Raw genomic sequence first — 16,420 nt, forward strand, 5'->3', positions numbered from 1 at the left:
ACATGAGTTTCAAAGTACTTCATACACATTAGCCACAGAAACACTTTGCAAAATAGCTTCCTCTTGTCAGGACAGCAAATGATGTGATACTTCAGCAGAGTGAAGATGACTTGTGAGGCTGCTTCACATGGCATATGAAATTAAGGATTTTTTTTAACCCACAGCTTCAGTAACTGAAATATAAAGGTGTCACCGCTTTGTTCAGGAGTATGCTACAGTGGCTACTAACTAGTGAACACCCCTTGCTCTAGAAGACAAGCGGCACGTTGCAACCAGCTGGCAAAGCCACTGGCTTGTGAACAAGTCCCATCAGACCTGATGAAGTCTTTCCTGGCTCAAAGAGAAGATACTTCTCAAAGAGCTGCAACGCAACTGTTCAAAGCAAGTCACCCATATGTGGCATCTCTCTATGCCGGATTCTTATTTACAAAAGCAACAAAGGCCCAGAAGATGGGACTGTGGACATCAAAAATACCACAGTCCACAATGGTTCAAAAGCACTTTGAAATATAAAGCTTTTCACAGAAGCTAAGCCCAGCACATCAGAATTATGTACTCTGTAGCTTATGATACGGAAAGCTAAGATCTGTGATAGGGGCAGATATTAAAATAGAATTTCTAAATTATACTTTCTGTCCAGATTTTTAAAATTATTAAAAATATTTAGGATTACCATTTTATGCTGCACACATACCTTAAGAGATATATAGCACCATTTATTTTAAATATATAGCCTACCAGTAACTCAGGAAGAATTTTAATCCTACAGATTTTCCAGTTTTCCTAAACATCACAGGGATTGATACAAATATCTGGAATGCTGCCTTAAAAGTGCAAGAAACTCAAATATTTACAGCCATTTTTTCATACACTACAGAAGTTTTTATTAAGTAGCTAAGAAAAATAATTGAAATAGAAACCATTAGAGAGAAATCTGAAGACGGATGTGGAGCAGACAGCAGGGTGCTAAAGCAGCTAACATGAAAGAGCAATGAAGAAAGATTAAAACAGTAAGAGATCTATGGATCTGGAGTTTAATGTGAATTATGTTTTTTTACAAAGGACTGTCTGAAAAGCCTCTGTTACACAGTTTAACCCAGTCAGTCATGCATGCTCTACTTAAAAATAATAAAGCCAGCGGAATGAACATCCCTGCAAATATCAAGAGCAAAAGTTGTCCAAGAACATAGAGAAATGTTTTTACTCTGTCCTTTGTGTAGCTTGCAGAAGCACTCCTGAATGACAAGACTTTTTTAAATTACATAGAATATAATATAACTGGACATCACAGACATTCTTAAAACAAAAGTTTTGGTTTTACTTAAGCTACTGAAATTACACGGAAAGAAAATGTGATTTCTTTAAAATTTTCCATCCACTCTGTAGAATGCATTCTGTGTTAGCTGCTGTGCATAAAGTAGCTTGAGGTACCGTCAGCAGGTTTCATTTCCACTCACAGCTGATAAAAGATATTTCTTCATAACACTGTATTCTTGAAGCACTTTGGCTAATATCCAAATGTAAGCCTACTTCACTTGTATGCAAATATTTTGTACTTCATAAAAGTCATGACTTGCTATAATTCAACTAGAAATGCAGAGGCACACTGTTACTAGGCTGAGAACCTAAGGCACTTAACGTTCTGTAGGAAGGAGAATTTATGGTATATAATGCATCACAGTACTGACTTTTATTTAACTTAAAAACAAGTAACTTCTGTATTTTCTCTGCCAGAGTGCTAGCTTTGCAACATATCTACAGGGAATAATGTTCTTTTTATAGCTAGTGGGATGCCCAGAGCAGCTTTCTTCTCCTGGACACAATGCCACTACCAGAGTCAACCAGCTCACTCCATTGCTTCTTCCCTCCTTTGGGTATTTTCTGTCTCGCCACTCCCCTGAAAAGCACCGTGGAGACAAAGTCACACATTTAATGTAAATTAATATGAAAGCATAAGAATTAGAGATAGTAAGAGGAATGAGAAGATGCTTCACACAGAAAAAGCAGTATATAAACACAAGATTGATGAAAAATCTGTCTCATAACATGGAACAGAAGGAGAGAGACCCCATTCAGGATGAAAAGCCAATGTAAGAGAAGCAATCAAGATGAATCACAACTCTGGAAATTAATTTTGATTTCTCTGAGTGGTAAGAAGCTTTCTTCTCAACATCACAGAATAAAATTCTAGAGGACTATGTCCTCACTTTGGTGCACACTGAATTACGTTTCCTTGATACGTTTTCTGTGTAAAGTCCAGCTATCACTCTCTGCTTCTTGGCATAGACTCCCTCGTCACCTCTAACGAAGGAGATTTACCCTTGTCTGTTCTCTCCTGCTTTTATAAACATGTACATATCCAGATGATAATATTTCAGTTTACAGTGTTCATGTGTCTGGGAAGTGTAAGAAAATGACACTCTATGCAATATTACTGGATTACAAGGCAAGCCAGTTAGCTGAGACAGAATCATGACATATAAAATAATTTCCCTCCATAGCCACAGTAATCAAACGGCAGGCTCTTCGAGAGTCCAGACTACCTCCAAGGCATCTGCAAGTACTGTTTAAGGCAGCCCTCTGTAAGCTTATGCTTACTACAGTGTTCCAAGCAGCCAGTAAGTGCCCCACTTGAAAAGTTTTAAGGCTCTATAAATCAAGAGATGGGGGAACAGGGAAGAAGTCACAGCAATCTTAAGAACTCAGTAGTTTAATAGTCTCTATCCTAAACCAGAAAATTCAATAGCAGGAGACAAGCCTGACAGTATGTGATATGTCTGACAAGATGACTAAAATTAAAGTATAAACAAAAATGAGAAAAAATACTATAGCCTTAATCTTACTTCTCAAAATAAATAATGATTGAAGTTTAAGAAATATAGCCTTTGCATTTCCAAATGCAACAACCAATTCATAAAATTAGCGTGAAAAAAACCAAAGTTTGTAACCAGGGAGTACTTACAGTCTTTGCAACATCAATACTGTTAATATTGTTAAATGCACTTTAAACAAATAATTTCCATAATGTTAACAGCTAAATACTGCATATCTGCTAATAGCTCTGTGCATATAGCTGACCTTCTTTTTATGCATAAGAACATTGTACTTCTAAATAAGCCCCATGAGTTATATCACCAGCTAAAAATCCTGACATATTTAAGTAAAATTCATAAACAGGGCAGCTAGTGAGTATGTCTTTAAAAACGAGATTAGAAGCTCATAACAGAATTGTAACATCTGCCAAGGTCTTTCACTTTACCCAGGGTTTCTCCTTTTATACAGCAGTACAGAGAGAACAGGTTTTTCTTTGTATCTGTTGTCACAAAATGACAGAGTACACACGCGGTCAAGGGCCACACTAAGAAAGGGAAAGAGGAAAGAGCGGAATCCAGCTGAAGTCATGCTATTAAAGGAACTAACATTGGATGTGTCTCACTTCACACCATGACCCACCTTTCACTGTTAGGTTGGGTACCATGGACATTCAACAGAAGCTAAATGTTCTAAAAGAGTCACACAAATCCCCTTCTACTCCACCATCAGTTTAAGTAACCCCTGGTTTTTTGCCCAGTCCCTTTCCATTGTTACGAAGATGGGTGAGCCCACCCCACCTGTGCGCCAAGGTCAGGTGGGGTGGGCTCACACCACCACACAGGATACTTGGAGCCAGCCTAACACCTCCTCTTCCTCCTTCTTCCACTGGAGGGGCGAGGGAATACACAAGGATGAGGAAGCCATACTGCCTCTAACAACAGCTATTCAGAAACTGAAGCTGAATGTGATGTTTCCATTTACAAAAACATCCTAAAGCTCAACAATCACAGCGGGACTGTTTTGCTGTCAACAGTGATCATAATATAAGAATTGTGAAACTGCAAAATCAATCACAGACATTAAAAGCATAAATGCAAACTGAATTCAACCTTTGTGGGCATACTCATAATCTCCCAATTAGATGATCACATACTCATGTTTCCACAGGACTCCCACCTTATTTAGCACACAGAATACTTTTTTTTAAAAAACTCATAACTGATCCAGTCAAGTACACACTCTATGTTCATACTGCTCGACTCTCTGCAGCATTTGATACTATTTATTAATGCATTGCTTCAGCCTAGAAACGCAGCCATGATCCCATACGCTGTAGTCAAACTGGTTGCCGAGTCCTCCCTAGAAGGGCACTCTAAACACGCAACAGGAAAGCTGCACTCACAGTGCTCGGTGCTTCTCGCACCCCAGAGGAACCGGTTCTTTCTAATTCTTTAGGTGTGAACCGATCTACTTTAATGCAATGATAACAACTTCAAAACTTTTATCCAGAAAATAAACAAATGGGGGGGAAAAAAAAATATTAAAAGTGTTTCAAGTTATCGATTTGTTTTCAACATCCACAAAATGTGGTGCTGAGGCATACACATGAAATAAAAGATGCACAATGCCTGAATCTTTCTATGTAATTTCCATTATGTGTATTTGTATACCAAAACATTAAAAGACAATACATGGTTAGTGATGTATACCTTTTTTCTCTTATTCTCTTATTCCTACTGAAAATAGAAACTTCAAATTTAAAGTATTCCACAATTTATTAATAATTTTCACAAGAACATAAGGTAATAAACACCACTCTACCATATGCATCAATCAAGAGTAGTTCCCAGTTATTATTATTATCCCAGACATTTCTATAGGAGATTATTTAAATTATATTTCAGTTCTTCATGATACAGATCTTGAAACTTTTACTTTTTTGTTCACAGCTGCTTAGAAGAATAACTAAATATTTCATTATTATACCCCCACATACAAGAGGATTCAGGTGATACAAGGTCTTCCACTCTTGCACAACAAGTACAAACCACTAACCCTTACTGCTGTTTATCAATGTGAATCATTGAAAGTAATGTCTGACTTGCCTGAGCATTAACTAACCTATAAATGTTTAACACTAAAAAACTGTTAAAAGATTACCCAGTCAGGTTCCAAATGACTGGTATGTTTCATAAAATTTCTTTTGTTCATTCCTTTACATCAAAATTTCTCCTTGTACGATTTCCTGAACAAAATTTCCCAATTCACTTTCCAACATACAAAAGCAACATGAAATTGTCTATTTCATCATGGAAAACTGGGGGAGCAATATGAAAGCTGTGAGAACATCATTCTTTAACTGAGGCAGAAATCTTTTACTTCATTTTTTAAACAGCAATATCTTTTCTACATGAAACTGAAATTTATTAATAAATATAAGCTACTGCCAGGCAATGGCTGTGCCAGGCAGGACATCTCAGGTTTAGAGTAACAGGAACAGAAAGGTAATTCCAGGAGCATCCTCCTCCCATAGTTCTGGGACAAGATGGCAACCTGCAGCAGCCTCCTCAGAGTAGAGGAGAAAGCACAGGCAGTCGTTAGGTTACTGTGCAACTGCTCATCTTTGACAAAGTTAGCTGATAAAACTAGTTTATAACACTTCACTAAATACTACAGGAAAGATGCTGCTTATAAATGCAGCTAGTGGGCCAATTGGAGTAAGTTCACGACAAGTGCCCTGTGCTGCTAAATAACAGCACAGAAAAAGAAAGATTTAAAATACCAGTTGGGAAAATAAATACTTTGCTTAACAGGAGGCTCCCCTTGCATGCATATGAGTTTAGAAAAACATCTTGCTGAAGCAGATGGCTATTTCATTTGGATCTCTTTACTACAGCGATTCAGTTGCTAGATAGCAAAGGATACACAAAAAATTCACAATATGCACATACCAAATCTGCTTTATAGAAATAATTTTTTAAAAAACAAAACCATCCTTACTATAACATTGTATTTAAAGATTAAATGAAAGCAACATTTCTCAGAACACCAAGCACAGAGAAATGCTGAATTATAAAGCTACTCGCCAAGGAAATGAAAGATCTACATGAATACTTTTAATAACCCTTTATAACAATGCTTCACAAGAAGCACACGCACTCTCTCTCTCTAATACTGGCTCAATTCCTAATAACAAAGGTCCTGTTGAAAGTAAAAATCACGGTTTGAAAAGATTATTTATTACAATTTGTATCGGGAGGTGGCTCATCATGCATTGCAATTTAGTTCCCAGTGCCATAAACAGTGGCAGCTACTTCAGAGGCACATGCAAATTAGTAAGTGATAAGAATTAAACCTGTCCAAATTTCCCAGGTATTCAAATCATGTTATTCATAAATTTAAACAACTACAAGGATATTCATTATGCAAATAAAATTACTTTCTGCTAATAACATAAAATTATAAAAGCGTAAGTCACATCACTTATCTTTTGGGAGCAATTCTGACTTCTGATACATATGTACAACACATCTGACTTCAATCAAGTACTCTGCTAAAAGCAGAATTTTTTCTTTTCCTCTCTTCCTTTCTTCGAGGATGTCCAATATAAAATCATTAAGATTGATAAGCTTTATTATAAAGTGAACTTACTGGTGCTGGATTATCTTTAGCTTCCACACCAAAAACATTCCGTCGCTTCACTGTCAGCAAATCAAGATCTTTAGTATCATCATCGTCATCATCATCGTCATCTTCGAAGAACTGCATGCATACTGGGTTTGGAACACTGCTTGGTACAGGAACTTCTTTTTCATCCTCCTCAGATACCTCTTTTGATTCATCCTCAGACTCATCACTCTCCTCAGCACCTTCACTGGAAGCAGAACATTCCTCAGCTTCTTTCCTTCTCTCTTTTTCCTTTGTTTTGTTAACAGATAGCTTTCCACTGAGATTAGTTCCACATTTCTCTACTCCTTCATTGTTTAATGAGGAGATGGTATTTTTATTTTGCTCTGCCTCCTTCAAGCGATCCATCCCATCAGCTGCCTCATTTGCACACAGCTGTTTCCGAACTTTTTGAAGAAATCTCACACGAGGCGCCATTGCAAGACCAAGTGATCTAAAGCATGGAATTAAACAAAGAAATTAAACTCAAAGGTAGATATAGTAAAGCTGACTAAATTGGAAGCTCTCATTGCTGGCTCAAGTGATTCAATTTTAATTATGGTAATTCAGATTGATACATTTTGACCAATATATTTATAAAACAATACTTAGCCTACCACAGGACAATCTAGGGTGAAAAACGCAAGTGAACATTGGGAGATCAAGGAAGATGAAGTAACTGAGAACTCTCAAGAACAGTTACAAATCCTCCAACAAAAGAAAGCAACGAAGAATCTGAAAAGCTGTAGAGATGAACAAAGCATCTATGATTCACAGTAAAATATGGTGGAAGAAACACCAATGTAATTTGGTATTGAAGATACACAGATGTCATGTCAAGGACTGAGATAGTACTGTTCTTTGTCAGTGTCCTTCACTGCTAGAAGTGCACCCAGGACCATTATCCCCATCATCATATCACAGTGATAGAAAGACTATAAGAACAAATACACTGTGGAGAAATGACTAATTGCAGAAAAAGCTAAGGGAGAGACATTTCTCCCTCAAAGGAAATCTCACCTGCCTATATCCCTCTACAGCAAGGCTTTACCTTCATTGCATATGTAACCAGCAGTGCCAATAAAATACTATTATTTTACCCATTCATGCCAAGTCAAAGTTATATTAATACTCTATACATGAAGGGTCAAAAATTAGCCAAAAAGTAAAAATACTGTATATCAACAATACTGGAGAGCACTGCATGGAAACAAATACTCTGTCTCCAAAAGAGCATTTGACTTCAGTAAACTTCATAATTGCCCACTATTATTACAACTGACCCTGTCAAATCCAAACTCAAAAACACAGTATTTAAGTCTCTCTCAGACTTCATGAGCCTTCTCATTAGGTGAATAAAATATGTGAGGGGACATCAGTACGGTGCAAGGAACACATGTCAACCACAGCTACATTTAAAAACACACAATACAGAACTGATAGTGTCTGCAATACTCAGGGCTTGTACATATATTTAGCAAAGGAGTAAAGCATTTAACCAGCTAAAAAGCCTACATATATACATGTGCAGCCACACATACAAAAGACCAGTCTCTTTTGATTCAGATTACGCAGTTAAACACTATATCTCCCCTCTGTGCTGCTCATTTCAAGTAGACAACATTACGTCTCCTCTTCACCATACAGATTTGAATAAAAACACTTGAGTTATGTCACAGGAGGAAAATCAAATCTATACTCCCTGGTGGAAATGTCATTACAAACAGCCCATAAAGCACTCAAACCATATTGCAGAGCAGCAAGAGTGGACTGTAGGCTCCAGAAGGCCTTGAACTGCCAATGGGACAGGCTAGTCAACAGGAGAGGCTCCCTGTTTAAATAACTCATAAAAACAAACAACAACAAAACCCCCAAAAAACACCAAACGCAACCACATCTGTGGTTAAATGGGGAAGTTTTGGTACTTGCCACAGGCTAAAACACTGAAAAGTGGACATGCACCCAAAAAGCAGCCCACACTGTTAGGATGAGGAACACATTCTTCAATAAATAAAGCCTATATATCAATTTAATTTTGTTTAAGTATTTCTGATAACCCAAGACATTTCTTCTATAAGCAATTAACAGCAATAGTAAAGCAAAGAGAGTTCTAAGAAAAAAAAGATCAAAGTCAGTTTTCATCCAGTGTATTTTGCACATTTACTGACAGCGCACTGCTGAGAGGATAACACAGCACACTTGGGAACTGAAATTGGAGCAACCAGCAGTCATAAACTTGTTTCAGTGTTTGACAGCTAACACATTACCTTGGCAATGAAACTACATGTTAAAGTTTGGCCTATTGACTAACTGAAACAAAAATAACCAAACTACACAAATGTAATGCTTCACTGCAGCAGCTGTAGAAGATTCAAACCTGGAATTGGGCCTTAAGAATAAGCATGGTAAAACATGCGTGAAGAGCCTGCTGCAACGTCAATGAACGTGCAATCTCTTCAGCAAGAGGATCGAAGTGGCAAAACAAATCCTTTACAAAAGAAACACTGTTTTATTTTTCCAGATTTCACATTATTCTACAGAAAGTATGGCTGGCAAACGTTGACAAAGTACTGCAAGCAGTAGCACAGCACAGCAACTACGCAATGTGTGTTCTCTTTCTCATGCAGACAGACATTGAAAAAACACGCGTAGAGTTGCAAACTCCAACTTTATCACAGCTTCTCCTCCACGTTTCCAAAGCTAGTATCAAAGATCAGGACCATAAAATAGTCCAACCAATAATAGTTGGTTAGAATAGTTGAGCAATACTTAAAGGTCATCTAGTTCAACCCCCCTGCAATGAGCAGGGAAATCTTCAACCAGATCAGGTTGCTCAGAGCCCCGTCCAACCTGACTGGAATGTTTCCAGGGACGGGGCACCTACCAACTCCCTGGGCAATCCCTGCCAGTGGTTCACCACCTTCATGGTGAAAACATTCTTCCTTAGATCTAGTCAAAATCTACCCTCTTTCGGTTTAAAAACATTACTCCCTGTCCTATCGCAACAGACCCTGCTAAAAAGTCTGTCCGCATCTTTCTGATACGCACCCTTTAAGTACTGAAAGGCTGCAAGAAGGTTTCCCCAGAGGCTTCTCTTCTCCAGGCTGAACACCACCCAGTCTCTCAGCCTGTCCTCACAGAAGAGGTGTTCCATCCTTCTGATCATTTTTGTGGCCTCCTCTGGACCTGCTCCAACAGGTCCATGTCTTCCCTGTGCTTAGGGCTCCAGAGCTGGACGCAGGACTCCAGGTCGGGTCTCACCAGAGCAGAATAGAGGGGCAGAATCACCCCCCTTGACCTGCTGGCCACGCTGTGTTTTATTCAGCCCAGGACGCGGTTGGCCTTCTGGGCTGCGAGCACACATTGCCAGCTCATGTCCAGCTTTTCATCTAGGTCTGCTCTCAATGCATTCTCCACCCAGCCTGTATTGATACTGGGGATTGCCCTGACCCAGGTGCAGAACCCTGTACTTGGCCATGTTGAACTTCATGAGGTTCACACAGGCCCATTCCTTGAGCTTGTCCAGGTTCCTCTGGATGGCATCCTCTCCCTCAGGCGTGTCAACCACACCACTCATCTTGGTGTCACCTCCAAACTTGCTGAGGGTGCACTCGATCCCACTATGCCATTGATGAAGACATTAAAAAGTACTGGTCCCAATACCGACCCCTGAGGAACACCACTGCACCAATCTCCATCTGGACATTGATGACCACTACTCTGTGGATGTGATCATCCAACCAATTCCTCATCCACCAAACAGACCACCCATCAAATCCTTATCTCTCCAGTTTAGAGAGAAGGATGTTGTGGGGGACTGTGTCAAGGGCTGCAGAGGAAAGCTTGACAAGGTAAAGAAACTACTCTCTCCATAGGAAAAGTTAAAAAAAGATAGGTCAAAAAGAGCAGGCATGATGTGGAGGAGACTTCAGCACAGATTTCCTCATTCAAATATGAAATCCCACCCACCAGACTGCTGTTCTGCACTGACATCTTTCTTTAATAATTGCATACAATTAATTATCAGTTAGCATTAGCCAATTTTTCTACACTGCTTAGCAACCCTACCAAAAAAGACCAGTGCTATCAGAATTCAAATTACATCTGAACCAAAAGAATACAGCCCTTAGACCTAGGGGAGAAGGAAGGCATTAACATCAAATTTGGTAAGAAAGTAATAGTAGGTAAGCTTAAATGAAGTTGTGTACAAACAATCCCAAAAACTTTTAATTACATAACTTCTCAAAGAAATGTCAGCATTTTGGCTCATTATTGCCTCTTTTCTATAGTATATTCCAAATGGAGAACAATTTGGGACAAACACATTCTACTACTGCTAAAAGTTTCCTCATGTTGTAAGATTCAACTGTTTCTTTAGAATTTATTTCTTAATCATTTGCTGAATCTAGAGTTCAGTCAAACTAAAAAAACTGAACATATTAACCAGCTTTTCTTTCCATCAACTAAAAAGGGCAATATCAGTTTTCATTAATTCATTAAATGCCACTCAGACCACAATCCTATTCCGACTAAAGTTACATCTATGCTTTGATTTGAGTGCTAGCATTCACACACTTTTCTGGAATAAGAAATGTGCAAGGTTTCCTCATAAAGACAGACAAAAATCAGTTATTTTGTGAGATTTCATAAATTCTAACAGAGAACACTGAAAACATGCTAACACCACATTATAGTCTGCAGACAACAGTAGCCTTAAAATGGCAACATGAATTCAGTTGACAAACCAAAATATAATCCTGTTTCATATTTTGGTGTGAAATGCAATTACTTCTTGGGAGCGAGCAAGAAAGACATTTTAAATCAGCTTCTAAAAGCAATACTGAAAATAATGGATTATTTTGCTACCCTAAATGAAAGTACAGCTGACAGTTCTATTCATCAACAGAAACGGGGGTGGCCAGACATCACCATTCCCTAACTTGATTGGGGAAGGTGTAGCAGTAACTGAACAAAACACCTACATGGCTGAGGTACCACCTTCAATTCAAAGTAAGCTGCCTGTTATTTTCAGGAAATAAGTTAAAAAAAGAAAGAACATTGTATGGCATTAAGAGGAATACCACTTTTTTGCTATTGAATAAGGAAAATGAAACATTAGTAAACATTTTAAAAAACTAATTCAAATTAATGGTGTATGAAACTTAAAATACTGCCTTTTCCGAGGTTTGTTAATTATGCTTATAAAAAGATCTTGAGTATGTTTACATTAACAGGGTGACTTCACTATGCCTCTACTTAGATTGGGTGAAAAGCTGTGCACGTCTCTCAACTCTTCAAAAAGGCAGCATCTTAGAGCAAAGTCTGTCCTTGCACAAAACAAACAGGAAATTTAAGACCAGTATAATCTTTTAATTTTTAAGTTTCATAAGAGTTCCTAATCTGCACCTAGAAGACTTCCAGTCCTTTTTGAAATATGAGCCAGTTGTAAAGAATCTGAGGTCACTTCTGCAGAACTGCTGCACAACAATTTTACACAAGTTAGTGCTTCATTCTAATATTAAATTATTACCTTTACTAAATATAAGACATATTCTACTAGTGAACTTTTTCAGAATGATTTGAACACATGAAAACACAGCACAGTGATTTCTTTTACTGTAGCACAGGTTCAGACAAAGATTTAAAATAGCCTGAAAAAGGTTAAATACTCCCTGAAGCTATTTCAAGAGAAGAAATGTGTATTACTTGCCTTGCAATATATGCCACATCTACATCTAACATTTAAAATGCTTTCAGAAGACAGGATGAGCCACAATTTGAAAACAGGACAAGTCAAATCAACTGAAGTGACACAAATCTGAATTAATAGGCTTTCCAGAGGGCCTGATTAATAAGCAAAATGAACAGAGAAATTGCTTTTGCTGTGTTATTTATTTGACTAGCCAGCTTTAGCTTCCTACATTAAGGAGCTCAAATGCATGGTACTCTACTAATAATAAGGACAGCCAATCTAATCAATAGTTTATGGGGTCAGGATCAAACAGAAGGCCAACAAAGAGGATTGTCATTATTCAAGTCCAGTCACTTAGAAGATCGAGACGTAGCCTTCTCTACAGAAGTAAAAGAAGCCTCCACGTCACAGTTGCAGGCCATGGTGGTCTTGGCACCTGAACCACCCTGACACCTGCTCAAAGGGCAACACAGCAGAGCACAAGCAACAGAGATTTCTAGAGTGCATTAAAGGCCATTTCTCCAAGTTAGCTGGATTAGCCAGCTCTGAGAGGCACTCTGCTGGAACTGCTATTCATGCATATGCAAGTGTATTTACTTCTAAGATGAGTGAAGGTCAATAGCAGGCTTGACTGCTATCCTAGTTGCAGCTGGGATAGAATTGATTTTCTTCCTAAGAGCTGGTATATTCCTGTGTTTTGGATTTAGCATGAGAATAATGCTGATAACACACTGATGTTTTTAGTTGTTGCTAAGTAGTTGTAGTGCTTATACTCAAAGACTTTTCAGCTTCCCATGCTCTGCCAGCAGGGAGGGGCACAAGAAGGGGACACAGCCAGGCCAGCTGATACAGACTGGCCAAAGGGATATTCCCCACCATATAACGACCTGCTCAGTATATAAACTGGAGTTGGCCAGGGGGCAGGAACTGCTGCTCGGGGACACCCAGATCACTGGGTGGTGAGCAATTGTTGCACTGTGCATCACTTGTCTTTGTATATTCCTTTATCATTACCATTGTTGTTGCTGTCATTATTATTATTTCCTCTCCCTTTGCTGTTCTATTAAACTCTTTCTATCTCAACCCACAAAGTTTTTTCTGATTTTCCCCCCCATCCCAGCTGGAGCGGGGGAGCAAGCAAGCAGCTGTGTGGTGTTTAGTTGCCAGCTGGGGCTAAACCACAACAGCTGCACAGTGAGAAAAGGCAGCTCAAGATCCTAGAAGAAACCAGGATGATGACTAAGAGAGTAATGACTCTGGACTTGAGGTGAGACTGCAGCTTGTTCAGAGATCTGCATGGCAGGATCAGAAAGCTCAGAAACTTACAGAAGTAGTTACAGAAAGCTCAGAAAGGGATGGTTGGATCTCACAGGTGGTTGAGGGGGAGTTGCATGAGAAACACCCAAACTCTACAGATCACTGGAGGGAATATTGAGATGCGTATGAGTAATACCACGAGGCTGAGATTAACTAGGTAACAGCATGAGAAAGATGAAGTCTGGTTACAGGTGAATGAGGACTGGAAACAACTGTGAAAAAGTAATTAGCGGCAGGCTTTTTCGCTGGAAGGAGACTGGTGTCTAGAAAGCAAGGACAAGGGAAGTGAGAAGGAGGGCCAAGAACCAGCACAGGGATAATGAGATGTGCAAAGCCTGTGATGGGCACTGTCTGGAGGACGTGACAGGCAGCCCTGCACTTGCTCGTGGCAGCTGGAGCAAGACAACAAACCAAACCCTCTGCCCTGACCATGCAGTAAGGGTCAGGTCTACATCCACAGCCAGGAGACTGGGGTGAGAGTGCAGTGGGTGCTTTCCCTGGTCAGTGAGAGGACAGACAGATCATGTGGCCTGGTATCACCCATTTCAGACCCTGCAGCTCCCTACTTCTGTTTAAACACTGATCTGTAAGCAATATTTACAAAATTAGCTGTGTGCTAAGTTGTGTGTATCAGAAATTTCCCAAATATCTTGGCTTCAACCTGCTGCTTTAGTTATTCTCTATGTACCAATACAGGGACAAACAGAGAAAAATACGCTGCATTCCTCCTGGAAGACATGGCAAAAATCACAGAGGAAATTATCTTCCTTGGCAGCAGCCCCTTAGAGCTGTGACTAACCTGTCCAACCAGCACACTCGCCTTTTAAGATCTGCCCCTGGAGACTGATAGATACATGTCAGCATTTAACAAAATAAAGTGCCTGAGAAGTAAAATATTTCAAATCCTCTTTACCTTGTCTCCTATCCAGGAGACCAGACTAACTAATTATTCCTTTCTACCCTGTTGTTCTTTTATATTTTCTTATGTTTCCAAAGCTGTCCTTTGCAACGAAAAGACAAATTTCTCTTTTATGCAAGGACAGAGGTTCTCCTTCACTGAACTTAAAGGCTGCCTATGTAACGCAAAGCCTATGCAAGTCTTCCTCCAGCAAATTATTCTTGATAGCAATTTGTACTGAGAGGATACTAGAGAGAATAGTAATGTACCACAGCTTAAAGGTGATCAATGTCTAGAATACACATGCACACACACACACATTTTTAATATATATTGTTTTCTAGATATATAATAATCTTATGTAACATATAAATAATTTTATGTAATATACAAAAATCAAAAGGCCTACTGCTTTTCTGCATACTCAACCAACAGAGCTTAAGAGAATCTCAGTGCACAGACATGCCAGGCAAGAAAGCAATGGAGAAAGTGGGCAACAGCCTGAAATGCAAACCTGATAGGGGCATTAAGCAGCCTGTTTTCTCTTTAGGATTTTTAGCGAAGTAACATCTATCAAGCTAGCAGTAAATATCCACAGAGAGGCTGAAATACTTTTCAGAGAATACACACAGAAGGTAAAGGGAAGAAAGGATTCTCATTCCAGGTTTTGCCATTAGTTTGTGCACAGAACATAAACCAAGGTTGCTTCTGAATGTAGAATTCAAACAGACTTTGAGGGACTTTCAGATAAATTTAAATGACTGATCCACTGCATCTGAAAGCCAGAGGACTGCAGGGTGTGTTTAGGTAGACTAGCAGTCTGGAGAGTGGGGAAGAAGAGTGCCAACAAACTGCTCATTTAGTGCAGAATCCTCAAATTATCTCCCAGATTTATTATCTTAGACTTTTTGATTACGCTTCCATGTATTTCAGTCTTGACTAAACCTCTGCTACTCTCTCCAAACAACTGTCTGATTTCTTCCATTTTAATAGAGGAATGACTTACTAGTAAATTTGCATAGCTAGGTTTAGAATTGACTTTGATAAAGGACCAAATCCTGGCACAGAGGCCTGAGAAGAACAGAACTGGACTACTCTGTCTACATCAATGTCAGATACTAGACAGCACACCATGCTGAAATCGAGAAAGAGGCACTACGATTCCAAAAATTCAGCATTACCACCATCTGTCAGTTGTTTTTTTCATAGAATTGTCTTAACACACTGGTTAAATTTGTATGGTCATCTCTTTTAGTCTAATCTTCTGCCACTTACATTCATCATAGCAGGACATACAATAAGGTTTTAAAGATGCTAACAAATCACACAGGTGAAGGGGCAGGCAATGCACATAGTGAAACTTCTCAAGTTTTTGTCCTTTTTAAAAATTTCTCAGTCCATAAAGTAAAAAAGCATATTTTACAATAGGGTTATGTACTTTAAAAAACATAATCATGTTAATTGCAGCACAGCACAGGAAGAGCAGGTGTTCTACAGTCTAGTAATTTGTCACATTTTAGTTTGTTATGCCACGTGCTGACAAGTTTGAAGACTTAAGTCTCCTCTGTATGAAATTCCAGAGACATAAAATTAATTTACCATACATCTTTGAGCACCTTCTGACTACCCTATGTCCCACGAGATTATTCAAAAACTTCAATCTCAAAACAATCTCAGATGGTTGTTATCTGTGAAGTCAACCTGTCAAAGTTAATTTCCCTCCCATACAAAATGTGGAATGGTTCACATATATGTACAAAAATAGAGTAAAACGCATGCTGTTCAGTCCAGTGCAGATGTTTCATCTTTACCAAATGCACTGAATCTTCTGAAAAGTAATTTGTGTCCAAGGAGCAATGTCCCAATCACACTCAAAATGAGAATGCAATGTATCATCTTAGATACTTCAATTTCTTTTTCAATAATACACATTACACGTTGGCATTTAGTTATGAGACTGAAGGTCAAATCTTAAAAAAAAACCCCAAAAAACTATTGTTATATTGTTTTCTATCCTTTTACTTCACAAGTTT

At 38.8% G+C, this 16,420-nt stretch overlaps 1 protein-coding gene across 1 annotated transcript in view; it reads right to left on the reverse strand.

Moving 5' to 3' along the window:
* DDX10 (DEAD-box helicase 10) overlaps window positions 1-16,420 on the reverse strand; it is a gene marked incomplete at both ends in the record, with an annotated part of 201,187 nt that overhangs the window by 130,253 nt on the left and 54,514 nt on the right. The window contains one exon of the mRNA XM_082001371.1: window positions 6,466-6,934. Coding sequence (XP_081857497.1) covers window positions 6,466-6,934 — 469 coding nt within the window. The remainder of the gene's footprint in view (window positions 1-6,465; window positions 6,935-16,420) is intronic.

This window comes from Phaethon aethereus (assembly GCF_964289735.1).
Source record: "Phaethon aethereus genome assembly, chromosome: 1".
Classification (NCBI taxonomy): domain Eukaryota; kingdom Metazoa; phylum Chordata; class Aves; order Phaethontiformes; family Phaethontidae; genus Phaethon; species Phaethon aethereus.